Source organism: Leuciscus leuciscus, assembly GCF_965113295.1.
Source record: "Leuciscus leuciscus genome assembly, chromosome: 2".
NCBI lineage: Eukaryota > Metazoa > Chordata > Actinopteri > Cypriniformes > Leuciscidae > Leuciscus > Leuciscus leuciscus.
Genome location: NC_138726.1, coordinates 21,868,101 through 21,884,585, shown reverse-complemented (window position 1 = coordinate 21,884,585; position 16,485 = coordinate 21,868,101). Strand labels below are relative to the sequence as shown.

Below are 16,485 nucleotides of genomic sequence, written 5' to 3'. Positions count from 1 at the left end.
TGTAAAATATCAGTTTTCAAGATTTGTTTATTCTTAAACGGGCAAAAACAAAACATTAAACAGCAGCAAAGAATATTTTAAAAAACATTTATCCAAGTAATACATAGTGTTAATATGAATATAGAATGTAGTATATAAATAAACATTGTTTATAAACATTGTATTAGTGTTAGTATAAATATAGAATGTAGTATATAAATAAACATTGTTTATAAACATTTTATTAGTGTTAGTATAAATATAGAATGTAGTATATAAATAAACATTGTTTATAAACATTGTATTAGTGTTAGTATAAATATAGAATGTAGTATATAAATAAACATTGTTTATAAACATTTTATTAGTATTAGTATAGTGTATTGGTTTATAAAGAATGTACAATATTTAGTAAAGGGAAAGTAAAAACAAAAATGAAATTGTTTTAGAGAACTACTTCATTTAACAGATTTTAAACAATACTGTGGAAAAAATGGTAAACCCCCTACATTAAGAAAACCCTTAGCAGTGATAACTCAAAAATTATTACAATGTTTTTTCTTAACTTATGTGATTTGGGCACTGGTCCCTAAGACAACACATGCTTAAGACATTAGTCAATCAGAAGTAAAGAGTCATTTTGAAGAAAAAAAAGAAAAAGAAAAAACACTCTGAATCTCTTTCGTAACTACTGAACAAGTTAGGAAATTGTGCACGTAAAATATGAAAAAAGGAGAATGACGTAAGATCATCTCTCTATGTCTGCTTTTTCTGCTGTTTGCACAATGCCAAACCTCACCACGATGTCATAGAGACGTAGGCGGTGCCAGGTGGGTGGAATGGCGGAAAGCTTAATGAGGCAATACTTAATGGGCTGTAGTAAGAGAGGCCCATTGAGTAACAGTAGAGCTCTGACCTCAGTATGCTTTCAGAATCGCATCCCTCAGCTCTCACAACTCTAAACCAGCGCCTCCAACGCTGAACCTTGTTCCGCGAGGTCTCGGAGCTTCACACAGTGACCTCTTTCTGTCTTTCCCCCTCTCTGTAACTCATTGAAGGCCTTGAATTCCTGCTCAGCTGAGTACAGTGTGTTTCCCTTGGGGCTGTACTGGCAGCTTCCATAAAGGAAGACAATGGCTCTACTTTTCCACTACTCTGGCCCTCTTCCTCCTCAACTCTCTACAGAGCCTTCTAGCCACAGCATTTACACTGAGAAGGCAGTTCACTCTTTAAACAGCCTTTCTTCTTGTCCTTTTTCAATTCTGTGGTTTTGTATTTTATTTCTTTTCAGCAGCTCACAACTATTTTCCAAGTTGTGGTGCAGCCTTTGTTAAACGGTACGGCATGATGGTTAGTTTAATTACTCCTCCAAAAGAGCGAAATCATGCTGTTACTATGAGGACTGTTTTAATTGCAAACATTTGTGTAACAAAACAGCTTGTTTTTAGAATACTGGGCATCTTGAGATATGAGGACAGATTTTGCAGTGTCAGTCTCAAAGTTGCTGACATTTTTATTAGAAGTAATGAGGTTATTTAATTTGAGGTGTAATGTAAGTAGATAAATGAAGCTGTGGTGTTGCACTATTAAATTGTATTCTGAAAACTAAGGAATTAACTAAGGAAAATTGTTTTTATTTTAAAACTTATTTATTTATTTCTAAAGAATAATTAGATCCATTGCTTTTTTCATCTGTATAGCTAGCTGAAGGTGTATATTGAGTTTTTAAAATGTGCTTTGTGTAAGATGAGAGAAGCAGGGATGCACAGAACAGTAGTTTTCTCTAAATAGTAAACCAAGTTTGCACAGCACATATAAATTTCAAATTAGCTGTACATGTAATAGTATATATCCGGTCATGTGCAAGTATGTAACATCCTGTCTGTGGGAGTTTAGAAACAACTGCTCTAAATTTCTGCCTGTGCACTGCATTTAGTGTTAGTCAGTGTGAGAGTGAATGTGTGATTTCCTCTCACAGTGAAAGTATTCTGCTCTCTCTCTCTCTCCTTACTGAATGATCAGAGGGTCTTCCTCCTCATAGCTGTCCTGGAAAAAGAGGGCAGGGGCACAGGGTCGGGAGTGGCTGAGGTTCAGTGAAGGGCGAGGCATCTTGTTTAAAGGAATGGATGGCAGAGGGGCCACAGTGGCTCGTGCACGGCTCTGAGACTGCCGACCCTGCGACCAAAAATGACAGAACAGGAAAAATTAGAGAGTGAGCAAGAACAAGCATAGTGCCAGATCATGTCAAACTCTCTACCACAGGATTCAAGTTTAGCTGCACATAAAAAAAATAAAAAAATCTTATTCAAGATTCAACCAAAGTAATGACAAAAATTTCTGTTTGCTAAGAATTGTAAGAATGGAAAATGTTATTTTGCTCCACCTTCTCCAGGCCGAGCTTTAAGTGCCATTGTGACTTCTAACACTTCTCTGTATACGCTGCTTTAGCCCTTTTAGGCAAACATGTCCTGTATTGCACAGAAGATTGGTTCAAATCTAATTGAAAGTATTTTGAAACAAAGAACAGTATGATGTAAAAAATGATTAAGAAATGCATTGGAAATGTTTCTAGGTCACTAATCAAATAAGTACATTTGCGACATTGATCATGTGACTCTTTGAACCAACAGTCGGATGTTCCTTTTCCACTGAAGCTCAAGATGCTCTTGCATGCTCATCTCAAATCATGCTGCAGAATATAATTCATCAAGCTTGACACAAAACTCCCTATCAACTGATGGAACTAACAAGCTTTATTTAGAATATAAGATCCACTTGTTACATCTGTTTTTCAGTGCACTAGAAGAATGACTATATATTTTTTTTTTGAATTTGCTAAATATCTTTCTTCTATTTATAATGTGTGACATCACAAAGTGCTTGAGGTTGGAAAATTGGTCATGTTGAGTTGTGGCCAGATTCAAAATAGGAACCCATTTATTTGTATTGCTCTTTATCTCTCTCATTCTCCCTTTACTTTTGTCTTTCCCCTTTGTGTGGGTGTTTCAATTTAAGGCCAGTGTTTGGTTTCGTTTTTGCTCTCTGGGGCAATAAATTTCCCCTTCCAACATCACACACGCAAAGAATTTCTCAATTCAACCATTTGCCATAGTTGATGTCTTTGTTGATAGATGGTTAATAGAAAGATATTTCCTCTCTATTTATTTGCATTTTAGTTTGTTTTCTAAAATGTCAGATTTAGAGCTGAACATGTTGACACCATGTTGACATTTTAGTTAAAAAAATTGCTAAAGTTTGACACAGGCCTCTTCTTTACTTTAACCTGATTACATCTAATCTATTTAGGTCAACTTAAGCCAACACTACTTGCACAATATCAGGTTTTATGCCATATTTTGTCATTATGTTTTTATAATGGAGGTATGACAAAACTATTTCCTCTATTTCCCTAGAACATTAACATATTACTCAATACTCATTATTATAATACCAATAATTCTACAGCTTTCAACTCTAACTTACTGTCTAAAACTGTTTAGTTATAGCAAACTGCAGATCATTCAAATTCTAGACAACACAGATCTTTATTTATTTTCTACTCGTTTCTGTGTTGCACATTTTGTTCCATTCTACTCCTCTAACCTGACGCTGTGTGGAGCCCTCTGGTGGTCGACTGGCACCCCTGCGATGGCCTCGGCCCTGGCCTTGTGCTCCAAATGGTTGTGATGTGCGGGTAAGCAAACCTCTAATTCTCAGGTGCAGGTAAAGGTTGGAGTCCAGACAGAGAGGGTTAAAAACGGAGTCCTTCTCAAGCTGCTCTAGGGAGCTCTGGACACAGTGATCACATGATCATCATGGAGGTGTAACATCATTATTTTGTGAAGGGTTAGTAAACTCTCTAAAAGGGAAACAATTATATTATAATTTACTCTTCAAGTTATTTCAAACCTTTTGTGGAACACAAAAGAAGATATTTTGTATGTCTTTTGAACATTGTATACAATAAAAGTAAGTGGTGTCCAATGTTGTTTGGACCCCAACATTCTTCAAAATTTCTTCTTTTAAAGACAAACAATTCACACATATTTGGATTTTTGGATTAACTATCCCTTTAATACTAGTAATTGCACTCATTACAGAATTCGCATAACCAGTTGTTGATTCTAAATGACTCAAGTTGAATGTGAGATATTCAGTGTTTTTCATTATGTCAGGGCTATGCATGAGATGTCTGTCTTTATGTAATGGCACCTCCACAGTGGCGAGTGCAGGAAGTGGTGGGTCCTCCATTGAGACAGGCAGACAGCAGGGGAGCATCAGTTCTCGTGTCAGCACAGGTTTCAGCAGCAGAGAGAGAGAACCAGAGGACTGAAGTACATAGTAGGAGATCACACCAGAACCTGATCCTGACCCTGGCTCTGAGCGTACCAACAGGAACCAGTCACGGGTCTGACAAAAAGATATATATAAATATAGTGTAGCTTTTCTTTTTTTTTTTTTTACAACATTTTTACATCCTTACATAACAGATTATCACACAGCTGTGCTCTATGAACACACACATACACACACACACACACAAACACACACACACACACACACACACACACACACACACACACACACACACACACACACACACACACACACACACACACACACACACACACACACACACACACACACACACACACACACAAACACACACACACACACACACACACACACACACACACACACACACACACACACACACACACACACACACACACACATACACACAAGCACTGACTTTAAGTATGTGGCAGAGAGCATGAAATGTCTGGTGGTTTGTTTCTATTTCATCCCAGTCCAGCTGCCAGCATGAGGTTGGTCTGATGATGAGCGGCAGTCCATACAGCACAGACTGACAAACTCCATCGGCATGAAGAACTCTGTCACACACATACACACACACAACAGCTAGATCTAAAGGTGTATATCTTTAAATAATATTAATTCTTAATTATTGATATTGCTGTATGTTACTGGTATAAATGCAGTTATTATTAGTTTATCTTGTGGAATATATGTAAACACCTGTTATGTTGTGTAAAATAGTTAATCAGAGTAAGATTTAAACATTTAAATCAAAATGCAATATTTATGATTCCTCTTATTTTTGTGTATATATATATATATATATATATATATATATATATATATATATATGTGTGTGTGTGTGTGTGTGTGTGTGTGTGTGTGTGTGTGTGTGTGTGTGTGTGTGTGTGTGTGTGTGAGTGATTGTGTGTGTCTGCTCTTATTCCCACCATGGTTACATTTATTTGATCAGAAATACAGTTAAACAGTAATAATATTGTGAAATACTAATTTTGTGAAATATTATTACAATTTCCCCCAAAAAATTACATTTTAATTTATTTTGAAATTTAATTTAAGACTTTTCAGCAGCCATTTCTCCATTGTTACATGATCCTTCAGAAATGTTTTACTGTCACTTTTGACCAATTTAATGCATCCTTGCTGAAAAAGAGTATCCATTTCTTAAAAAGTGTAAGCGGAAATGGAATTATGCAAGTGTACGTCAAATTGGCCCATAGTGGCTAGGTGGGGACAAGTGGTATGATTGTATCACAGTGCTAGGAAGAATGACATCATGTGCATGAAAATCATATGCAAAACACTCAAAGGGAACACAATGTATGACTGTGTTGGAAACAGAGGACTCAAACAGTGCAGTTTCTGTCATATTGACTTTTGCATAGATTTTTTTATCCTCTTTTCCCTCACACAGTCATACTTGTACATTAACTATGTTTCAGAGGCCACATACATACTGAGTTTTTGTGTTCCTATTGGATATATCTGAACATTAATAGCCATCAAAACCACTATTATGGACTTTCCCAGGTATGTGATGTTTTATATTACGATATTAAACATCACAGCACTCTGGGAGCTCTGTGGCAAAACCCTATTCATAAAAATAAAATAAAATCTTACAAGTCGCATTAATGGTTAATCTAATGTCATTTGCTCGCAGTTTAGCTCCTATAACAAAATCTAACTACAGATGAGACTGTACTTGACAACTCGTAGACGTTGTGGCGAGGGATTGGCCAGACTCTTGTTTGGGTGCTGGAAATCTTGCGTGCTCTCAGTCTTCACTCCAAGGTCAGGAGTGCTGGGAAGAAGGGCTGGACTGAGAAGTCTCTCCTGCATGTCGCACTTCAAACAGACTGCAGAGGGGGACATGAGCAAAAGCAACATCACATACACCTAAATAATAAGCACACACACAATACACAACACAAGCTTCGCAAAAATATTCTTTTTGGAGATGCGTACAGCAAGAAATGGATTTTCGAATAAATATTTTAGTAGATAAACCTACATCTAAGTCTGAAATAAATTCTTAAAATTCGTTTATAAACTGTATACCTGGGCTCGGCCTGTTGTTGGCAGGATGTGATGTAGAACCCTGTGCTGTGAGAGAAGCGGGTAACAACAAGTGCAGTTGTTCTCTGTCTCCGCCCTGGTCATGAAGCCACATTTTCAGAGCACTCTCCAAGGCCACAACTGTACCCTCCACCAGCTGGAGGTCCATCTCTGTCCCCAGCATCAGACTTTCTACAGGAGGAAGGGAAATACATTACACCATTGAATTTATGAGAAAAAATAACTAAGATCAAGTTATCCACCTTAGTTTTCAAAACAGAATTAAGCTATTTCCTGTGAATGTGCAAGACTTCTGATTCAGTAGCCTCTATAGGTAGTGCAGTAAACAGTAAAACTATTTGTTTATGATTACAATAATAAATTAAAATAATATAACAACAAATACCAGTTTGCAATATTAAGCAGCATAACAGACTGTTTTTGTACAGCTAAAATAAATGGAAGCAGCTGAGACTGGAAGTTAAAAATGGCTGCACCCACTCTTTAAAATAAGGTGGATATCAAACTCCTGTTTACCTTGATTCAAACTAGTAGCATAATTGTTCAGGGGTTCATAATAAAAATGCTGTTCAAATCAAACCAGTGTTAATCCATGACCTTTCTCTTTTTTCTTAATTATTAGGGCCCTGTTATGATGTTTGACCCCTGAACTTCATTCTTTAGATAAAACAACATCTGTCAAATAGCAAATATGGGTGCTTCTCAAATGGAAGGCTGCCTCATGAGGCTGTGTAGGCCTTCGGAGGCTTGTAGGCTAGTCTTCCTCAGCATTAAAAGCTAAAAGCTAAAATGAAACAGTGCAGTAATTGCGCATGGCTATGCACATGTTTCTGGAACATGTTTACTTTTGGAAAAATACTTTGTAATGAAAATCTTTATATTAACTGGCTTTCTATTAATGCAATATAGTGAATGACAACTGCCTGTGGTCTCCCAGTGGCTTATATTATTGGCAGTTTAGTGTGTTAAGATTAATTTACACCAAAACAAAAAATAACATGTATGCCTTCATCTCAAAAAACATTATTTTTGTTTTACAGACAAGCTCAGTGCTGAGTTCTTTTTTGTGAATTGGAATTTGTGCAAAAGATTGTGGGTGAATGAAGGACGCAAAGAATGCATCCTTGAAAATGAGCCGAATGAAGGATGTGAAACAAAGACTGCCTTCCAAGGAACCTTCAAATTGAGATGGCCTTCAGCTGCACTTGATGATGTAGTAGCCAAGATATGCAGCCTCACTAGGACACAGCCTTCCATTTGAGAAGCACCCTATGTCCTGTGAGACAAATGTTGGAGTATTCAAAACAACCAGTAGAGGATGCTGTTAAGCCAATTCTCTCTCATCAAGAATAAACATTCCAAAGACAGCTTGAAATGTCTCAAAATGTGCTTGTGCTGTGTGATATTTAATCTTGCAAATATTTACATAATAAATTCTTGCTATGTTAGCTGTTTTATGCTGAAATTTGTGATGTAAACTAGAATCCAGTTTCCCCTAGCTAAAACTCTCATTTCTAGTTAAAATGATTGTATGTATAGTATTCAAAGTCTTTGAGACGCTGTAGTCGCGGGACAAAACACCGCTCTTCCGTTCTGATAACAACATTAAACAGGTTCTCCCCACTCAGTGAAACACCCACTGAGAATCCTGTTGATTGTGCCCTAGTTGAAATACGTGAAAATAGAGACACCAGCCACCATAGTCACATGTTTGCCGGGAGCCAGAGCGCCTGACATCAAAGCAAATTTAAAAGTGCTGGCAAATGCTAATCGTAAATTCTCTAAGATTATTATTCACGTCGGCACAAATGATGTTCGACTCCGCCAGTCGGAGATCACCAAAATTAATATTAAAGAGGTGTGTGAACTTGAAAGTATGATGTCAGGCACTGTAATTTGCTCTGGCCCCCTTCCTGTTCGCAGGAGTGATGAAGAAGCCTAGTAAAGCTAATGCAAGGGCTATAAATCAATTAATCCTTTGCTGATACTTCCTCGTCGTCATCATGGAGAGCGCAGTTCATGGTTGCATAGCAACGACAGACGCCACGGGAGCGCAAGCGCTTGTGGAAAGGAGAAAGCTTCCGCTTCCATGGCTGTGCTTTTCCATGCATTTTTAGACACGATATGTGAACGGTCCCTAATTCAGGAATCTATGTGGCTTAAAATCATTTTTGTTTTGTTTAAAATGGAGATCACGACTACATAAATCAGACAACTACTCAGAATAACATGTTTAGTCTAATAGTCTATTTTTTTTTAAACTCGTTTGAATAATTAATTCAAACACTAATTAATTCAGTGTCTCATAAATACATGTTTAATTAATGAATGATTCACCGTTTTTGAACGAATCTCGAGTCTTCTTGAATAAATAATTAAATGGGAAAAAAAAGGCAGTCGATTTTTGCCACCTACTGGAGTAATAATGTAATCAACACCTTTATATGAAGAGACTCCTTTAGCCATTTTATTGGTTATTGCTTAAAATTGGCAAGAATAAAAGGTAGAAATATTTATTCTTCAAGTATTTGCCCTTTTTTCTCCCTCCAAAAAATATTGGAATCGGAAACAAGAATCGATAAGAACCGGATTCGATAAGCAGAATCGGAATCGGTAAAAATGAAACGATACCCAACCCTACAGGCAAAAGACAAGTGACCAATCCTGAGTTGCGACAGTCAGCCAACCGTGCTGAGAATTTCAGGCCAAATCGGTTTGTAATCATGCCGTTCTGTACCAGGCTCAAGTGGAAATTTAACTGGAACCGTTCATTATCGTTCTTAGAACCATTCGGCCCGACGTTGGAAAAGCAGCAACTGATCCTGTTATCAGCAGAATTTCTTTTGCAAAATTGTCTGGTTCAATCAGACAATGGTGGGCAGAGTTATGGTAAATATCATCTGCAAACAAAGCTGACTATTTGCACTTAGTGTAAATAGACACTCCGTAAAAGTAAAGTGTATCATAAAAGTGATCCAAGTGACTTGGGCACTATATTCCAAGTCCTCTGAAGCCACATGTTAGATATTGTAAAATGGTCATGTCTGTGCTGTATGGACATAATTGCAATGAAATTGAAGTAGCGACATATCTTTTCTTCTGTATTGTGGTTGTGACTTGGTTCGATGCATTGGTTATCAATTGGATTTTGAAATGTGGGCATTGCACTCCAAAGCAGAGGCAGATGAACGTGAGCTTGCAGGGGCAGGGTTTAAGCGCACAAAAGTCCAGCATCTGTCAACAGAGAGAAGTCTGTCTTTTTTAGTTCCACAAGCTACACTTGTGACATTTTGATTAAACATTACAAGGTCAAAACATTTTTTTTTTAAATATATATATATATTATTATTATTATTTTCTAATTAAACATATGCATGGATGAATTGTTCACAACAAAATCTATAACATGCATTGAGAAAGAAATTTAATTTCATGCTGACTTTACATGTAATGTGCTGCAACCCTTAAAGTGGAATGTATGTGAACAATCATGGCCACTCTCTCTGGACTCCGTGTCTATCTAAGTTATTTATGTGTTCTCTAGAGTGCTATAGGGTCTTAAGAGGGTAATGGGGTTTCCCAGTACATCTTTAATCTTTCATTCCCAAACAAACTCAACTGGGAGAAAACCCTGATAGCTGGAGTAAGAGAAGGAGAAAATTAAATCTATATCAACCGTGACAATCAATGGGGCACAACTGTACAGTTCTGGTGAACATACATTCTGCACAGAAGGTTAAACTTAAACTCTCTGGGTCAAATAGCACCATTTAAATCAATTAGATACCGTATATAAAAAGTAATTGCTTATTCCTATGCCTCCAAACAAACTGTCAGCCTACATTGGAATCAGTTTCTACGTATCATTGAGTCAAATGTGCACTAATGAGGTGCAGAACAGTTTAGGTCAGCAGTCCTTCAATTCAAGTACTGAATAAATACATCCTATTACTGTGCATCTCAGTGCTCATATGCAGTAGATGTGGCCCAGATGGAGAGGGTGAGAAAAACACAAGTGTGAATGGAGAGTGTAAAAGGCCTAGAGTAAAAGTCAAATGACACACATCCCCCGTATCACTTCCTTTTGACACATAAGATTGGATCTCCTGATGCCACTTGTCATAATTCTTCTTTTTTCATTTAAAACTATGCCTTTTTCAATTTCATTACAGTCCTATTCAAATATGCTTGCTGCTTTGCTGTTCCTCTTTTCAGATCCTTTCATTCACAAGTTTATAAACTGATTCATGCAGTTGTAAGAGCTCTGCTTAAATCAATGTTTTTGAGAAGTGCTGCTGTGCCTTTAAGCTATGCCTTTACCAGTTCTAGGGGGTGCTGTTGTATTAATATCTTAGTGTATATGGTCAATTAAAACCAGTTTGCCGCTTTGGAAATAACATCTGAAATGAAGATATGAAACTACAGCCTCATTACATTTTAGAGGCTTAGTTAACTTAATTATTTTGACAAAAGTGTTAGGATCACAAGTTTAAAAAACAAGCTTGAAGGCTTTACAAAGTATATTTTGCTCTGTATTTTGTTTCTCAAAGTAGAAACATGATTTAAAAATTAGAAGAGAGTCAATCATCAATGTAATGCACACAGGTTTTTTATTTATTTATTTTTTAATAATATATATATATATATATATATATATATATATATATATTTTTTTTTTTATCAGTTTAAGTAATAGCTTTCAGCGAAGATAACAATCTGTCAGACCATGGACTGGACAACTCATTCATTGGTAAATACTAATGGGAGGTAATTTATCATTTTAAAGCAAAGTGAGATCAGGCAAGTTGTGACTTAACATGCATCATGCCCTAACTAAGTACAGAGTTAATTAGTCTTAGTGATATTTGAACAAATCACCTTAATCTATGATGTAAAAACAATTAAAGTTGGATTTCTTTCTGAAAAGATTATTTCTCTCTGTGTCCATTTTCACAATAAATTATGACAAATGGGAAATACGTGTCAGCATGTACAAAATGATTATTAAAGGGTGATGAGTAGCCTGTGATTTGTAGTACACACACCTGTTAATATTTTGATGGAATCATTGCCATACCAGTTATGACTTGCTGTTGACCTTTTCCACTGTCAGCACTGAGGGTAATTTCCTGAAATACAGACTGCTGAGTTCAGTCTCTGTACAGGATGGATACTCTTCCAGCTTAGCACGCATGGAAAAACAACAATATGGAAGATTTCAGTTGAAGCTACTCTTATCAAGAAAAGTAAAACCTCAGACATTTGACACTGCATTGAGGAGAAAAACTATATATATTATGTGTATTGTGTGTGTGTGTGTGTGTGTGTGTGTGTGTGTGTGTGTGTGTGTGTGTGTGTGTGTGTGTGTGTGTGTGTGTGTGTGTGTGTGTGTGTGTGTGTGTGTGTGTCCTTATATATATATATATATAAGGACTATCAGTCGGGTGATTAATAGCCAGATTTATGTTGCTCACAGTCTTGGCATTTGTAAAATAACCAATCACAGTTTGCTTTTATGTGACATTTATGGGGCAGTCTTTGTGAAAAGTTTCAGATAGCTCACATTGATAATAAAAAAATGGCACATCCATAGTCATTTTGAAGATGTGAAGTTATTTAAATTGTACACTGAATGCTAACCATAAGGCTGCAGAGATATTCTGAACATAAGCTTTGCATTCGTCCACACGTCACACCTGAAACAAACATTGAAATTGCCAATATCAATTTTAGTAAGTAGGGCCTTACTAAATGGTAGTGTATAAATGGGTTGGGGCGGAGGTTATTTTTTTATTACATTTATCTCACCTAAATGTATGCTCACTCTATGTATTTGTGTTTTTACAATGGGGTAATTTTGTTGCGCATGAGTTTACAAACAGCACAGGGAAGCTGATTTCAACCTTGAATTTAATTTACAAAATAAACAAACAACAAATAAACAAAACTACAAGAAACACAATTAAATACAACTAGTGCAGTGCCAGTGCAAAATCAGTTTTTGTGTGTATTTTTAGTAATTGTTGGTTTGGTGTGTTTGAGTGAACTTTTGCTGTGTAATTGTAACAATGAGCAGTGACATTTTTATTTGTGAACTCCGAGAAAACGCTGCGCTTGAGCAAACAGTTTGTGAATAGGCTACTACAAATGATGTCCGTGAAAGAGACTGTGAACGCATTAAATAGGATGTTTAGTTGGTGTATAGCATAGGCTGCTATTACACAGTAGCGATAACGTTAAGCACATCAGAATAAAATATAATATTCAGAAATAAACAGTGTAGCTGACTTACAGATTCAGTTAACATCCACAAATCACGACGATTCAGGGAGCAGGCTACACAGTGAACTCCAAGAAAACGCTACTTAAGCTCTGCTGCTTTCTTCGACCCTCTCTGTCTCTGGTCCTGCGCTGTGCTCACTTAGTGTGCAGTGTGACGCCGGTTTCACACTGCACGCGTTAGCAGAGCGGAGGCAGCACAGAAGCAGTGTGTATGGTGAGCGGGAGCAGCACACAGCCGTTTTGCTTTCACATTGGCAGCGTTTGTCACGCACAGCTGAACCGTGGCTTGTGTACAGGATTTTGAGGTTGTGGTCAACTAAGTACTTTGACAGATTTTGTATATTTTTTTGAATAAATAAATATTGATAAGTAATTGATACCTGAATTATATGTATTATTATATATTATCTGCATATTTATTACATATTAGCACTCATCTCCATGAAAAGCGTTCTTCAAAAGAGAAAAACTTTACGAAATCATTTAGATTGTTGAAATATCTGATACACATCTAATTTACAAACATTACCCATCATAAACATCTTAAAGATAATTCATAAATGTCTGTAATAACAAACAGCGAAGTTCTTAATAGAGACGTATTGTAAATGAGCAAATTCTCGGGGGAAAAAAGTAAAAAATTCAACAAAATCATGCACATCATAGATGTCTATGCTGTATGTGTGCTATATTAATCTGTCTGTTCTATTTACCTTTCTATATTGAGTTGAGTTGTTCGCTTGTGGGCCAGGGAAAGGTTGTCAAAATTTTTTATATATATATATATATATATATAATTCAATGAATCTATAACTTAAACTAAACTGGCAGTATAAATTGTTTAAACTTTGTTTTTGTAGTTTGCAAAAAGTATGTATTTGGACATTTGTTTTCTTTTTAAATTGCTGAAAGTCATTTGATTGACTGTTTAAAACACAATAGATATCATCAATGCGCTTTTTGGGTAAAACTGCTGTGTATTTTGGCCATGATCAATGCATTGTCATTTTAATTCAGCGTGAGCTGCGCAGCAAAAATAGACTCGGCGCCGCCGTGAGAGGGGGAGTGGCCAGCGGCTAGAGCATCAAAAGCCAATGTGTGCTTTTTTTTACCAATATATATATATTTAACAATATTTTTTGCATTTCTAATCCAAACAACGTCAAACTTTCTACACTGCACTTACTCATGCCCGTAGCAGGACACCTGTCAAGTTTGAAATCCATCGGACTAACGGTTCGAAAGATATGCGAATAACAGACAGACATACACACAGACACAAATGAAATTAAGGTAGGTTTTCAGGTAGGTCTAACAAGTATTCAGGTATAGGAATGCTACAGAAATTGCACACTGCCTGCGTGACGCGCATCTCAGGCTGGTCAGACAGACATAGAAAACGCCACGCGGCCGTCACGCAGCTGACACGCAACCGAAACGCCACGCTCACACCATGCAGCCAGTGTGTCGCCGGCCTAAGCCATGAAAAAGCACTGTTTGGTAATCGCGAGCTGTTAGAGAGGTGGCTTTATATGTGTGCGCTCTGGGTATACAGAAAACTTTCTGTGTGCGCACGAGTACTACAGAATGCTTTAAAATCGCTGAATGTTTAAATTGACAAGTCATGCATATGATAAACTTTAGTAACGATGCAACACTGGCCCGATTTGGCAAGTGACAATTCTGTCTCGAACCAAGAGTGAAAGCAGGGTTCTCAAGTCTCACGCATTGGCCGTGAGACACACGCAATTCAACCAGTTCACACGCTCACACGCCACACCGTGTATTTCTCACGCTGAAAAGGCAATGCCAGCCAAGTTGTCCTGCAAGCTTTATATATAACGTTGTATACGAGGCGCAGGCACACAGAGTGAAGTTTCCTGCCGCCAGCACGTATCTCGGCTAGATTGCGTTCGTTACTAGGCAACATAGATGTGCGAACACACGGAAGTTGACGGAACATTCTCAGCCACCGTACATTCGTTACTAGGTAACCAACAACACCGCGCGAGCACACGTCGTGATGGAGAAGGTAAGTTGGAAGAAAGCTCGTCTAACATTTTTAGGCTAGAACATTTAATATATAGCCCATCATATTATTATTAATGCAATCAAAAACTCTACAACTACTTTGCAACCAGGCCAGAAGCTTTGGCTCAGTTTGGCTAGCTTACGTTATCTGAAACTAAGGGAAATGTTTGTGGGTATGGGAAGGAATGAAGATGTATTTCTTCATTAGGGCCCAAGCCCTGAAAGGGCGAAGGCCCTATTGTTTTCGGTAGGATTATTTATTAGGGCCCAAGCCCTGAAGGGGCGAAGGCCCTATTGTTTTCGGTAGGATTATTATTATTATTTTTCTTACGACTATTCGGGCATTTTTGGGGCCCTTAACATGCTCAAAAACTCTTGAAACTTTGCACACGGGTCAGAACCCGCGGCCATCAGGGCCGGGCTGAAGCTGGGACACGGGCGTGGCAGGGGGGCTCGACAGCGCCCCCTGGAACGGGGTCCGAAAACTTGGTCCATAAATCAAACACGCTTGCATGTAATAATATGAAATTCGGTACACATAAAGATCTCATCGGGCCGAACAACTTTCATGCTCTAAGTTTTACGCCAGCCCAAAAGGAAGTCGACTATTTAGGGTTGTTTGGAAACGCATGCTTAGGAATTTGAAACACTTCTCCTAGGGAATTCACCCGGTCGGCACCAAACTCGGTGTGCATGAAGTCAAGACATTGAGGATGAAAAATTGCCAGGGGATTTTTGATATCTCGAACGGTTTGGCCGTGGCGAGGAAACGAATTTATGGCGAATAATGGGACACAGGAAGTGTATTATAACTTCTGCATACATTAAATGATCTTGATTAAACTTCAGCAGTGTGTTCATTGTAAGAGGCCGATCACATGGATGTAACTATTGTGAGTCAAAGTTATAGCGCCACCAACTGGCAGCAGGAAGTGTGTCACTTTCTAAATGCTTTGAAGTCACCCTCTTATTTTTACCCGATTTGCTTCAAACTTTATGTGTATAATGTAAACACACGGCAGATGTAGACCTGTGAAAGGATTTTTGATATCTTTAATACTGTTGCCATGGCAACACTTCAAACTTTAATATTCTTTTTTTATGCTTTTGAGACTCTTAACATACTTGAAATTGGATGAAACTCGACAGACACATCACATTTATTAGCCCGTAGACATGTGCAAAGTTTCAGAAACAGGCGTGGTGAGGGGCTCAGTAGCGCCACCTTTAGTCATAAGTGGGGGGGTTAGTTTTATCAACAGCAACAAAACTTGGTATGTGTATTGTTCTCATCAAGACGGACAACTTTCTAATTGACATTAACTACCTCCGACCAACAGGAAGAGAGATATTTTGGTTTGAATGTGGATTTTCTGAAGAATTTTCTCTCCCTCTCTCTGTGTCTCTGTGTGTGTGAGGGGAGGGGGGGGGGGGGATTTGACTATTGCTTTTATATTGTTAATCAAGGTTTCAGGGGCTTTTGGGGTCCTTAACGTGCTCAAAAACTCTTGAAACTTTGCACACAAGTCAGAACCCCCTGCCATCAGGGACGGGCTGAAGCTGGTACCCGGGCGTGGCAGGGGGGCTCAACAGCGCCCCCTTGAACGGGGTCCCAAAACTTGGTCCATAGATCAAACACGCTTGCATTAATTAATATGAAACTCGGTACACATATAGATCTCATCGGGCCGAACAACTTTCCCCCGGTCAAGTTTTACGCCAGCCCAACAGGAAGTCGGCTATTATTGGTTGTTTGGAAAACGCTTCCTGTGG

At 37.9% G+C, this 16,485-nt stretch overlaps 1 protein-coding gene across 1 annotated transcript in view; it reads right to left on the bottom strand.

Annotated features, from left to right (window-relative positions):
• Positions 1–230: 230 nt before the first annotated feature.
• The window catches only part of m1ap (meiosis 1 associated protein), a 61,438-nt gene continuing 45,183 nt past the window's right edge, over positions 231–16,485 (bottom strand). Inside the window, exons 6-10 of the mRNA XM_082152550.1 lie at positions 6,382–6,570; positions 6,026–6,179; positions 4,733–4,874; positions 4,192–4,389; positions 231–2,154 (exon numbers count right to left, since the gene is read on the bottom strand). Of these exons, the coding sequence (XP_082008676.1) occupies positions 1,987–2,154; positions 4,192–4,389; positions 4,733–4,874; positions 6,026–6,179; positions 6,382–6,570 (851 nt within the window). The 3' untranslated portion in view covers positions 231–1,986. The remainder of the gene's footprint in view (positions 2,155–4,191; positions 4,390–4,732; positions 4,875–6,025; positions 6,180–6,381; positions 6,571–16,485) is intronic.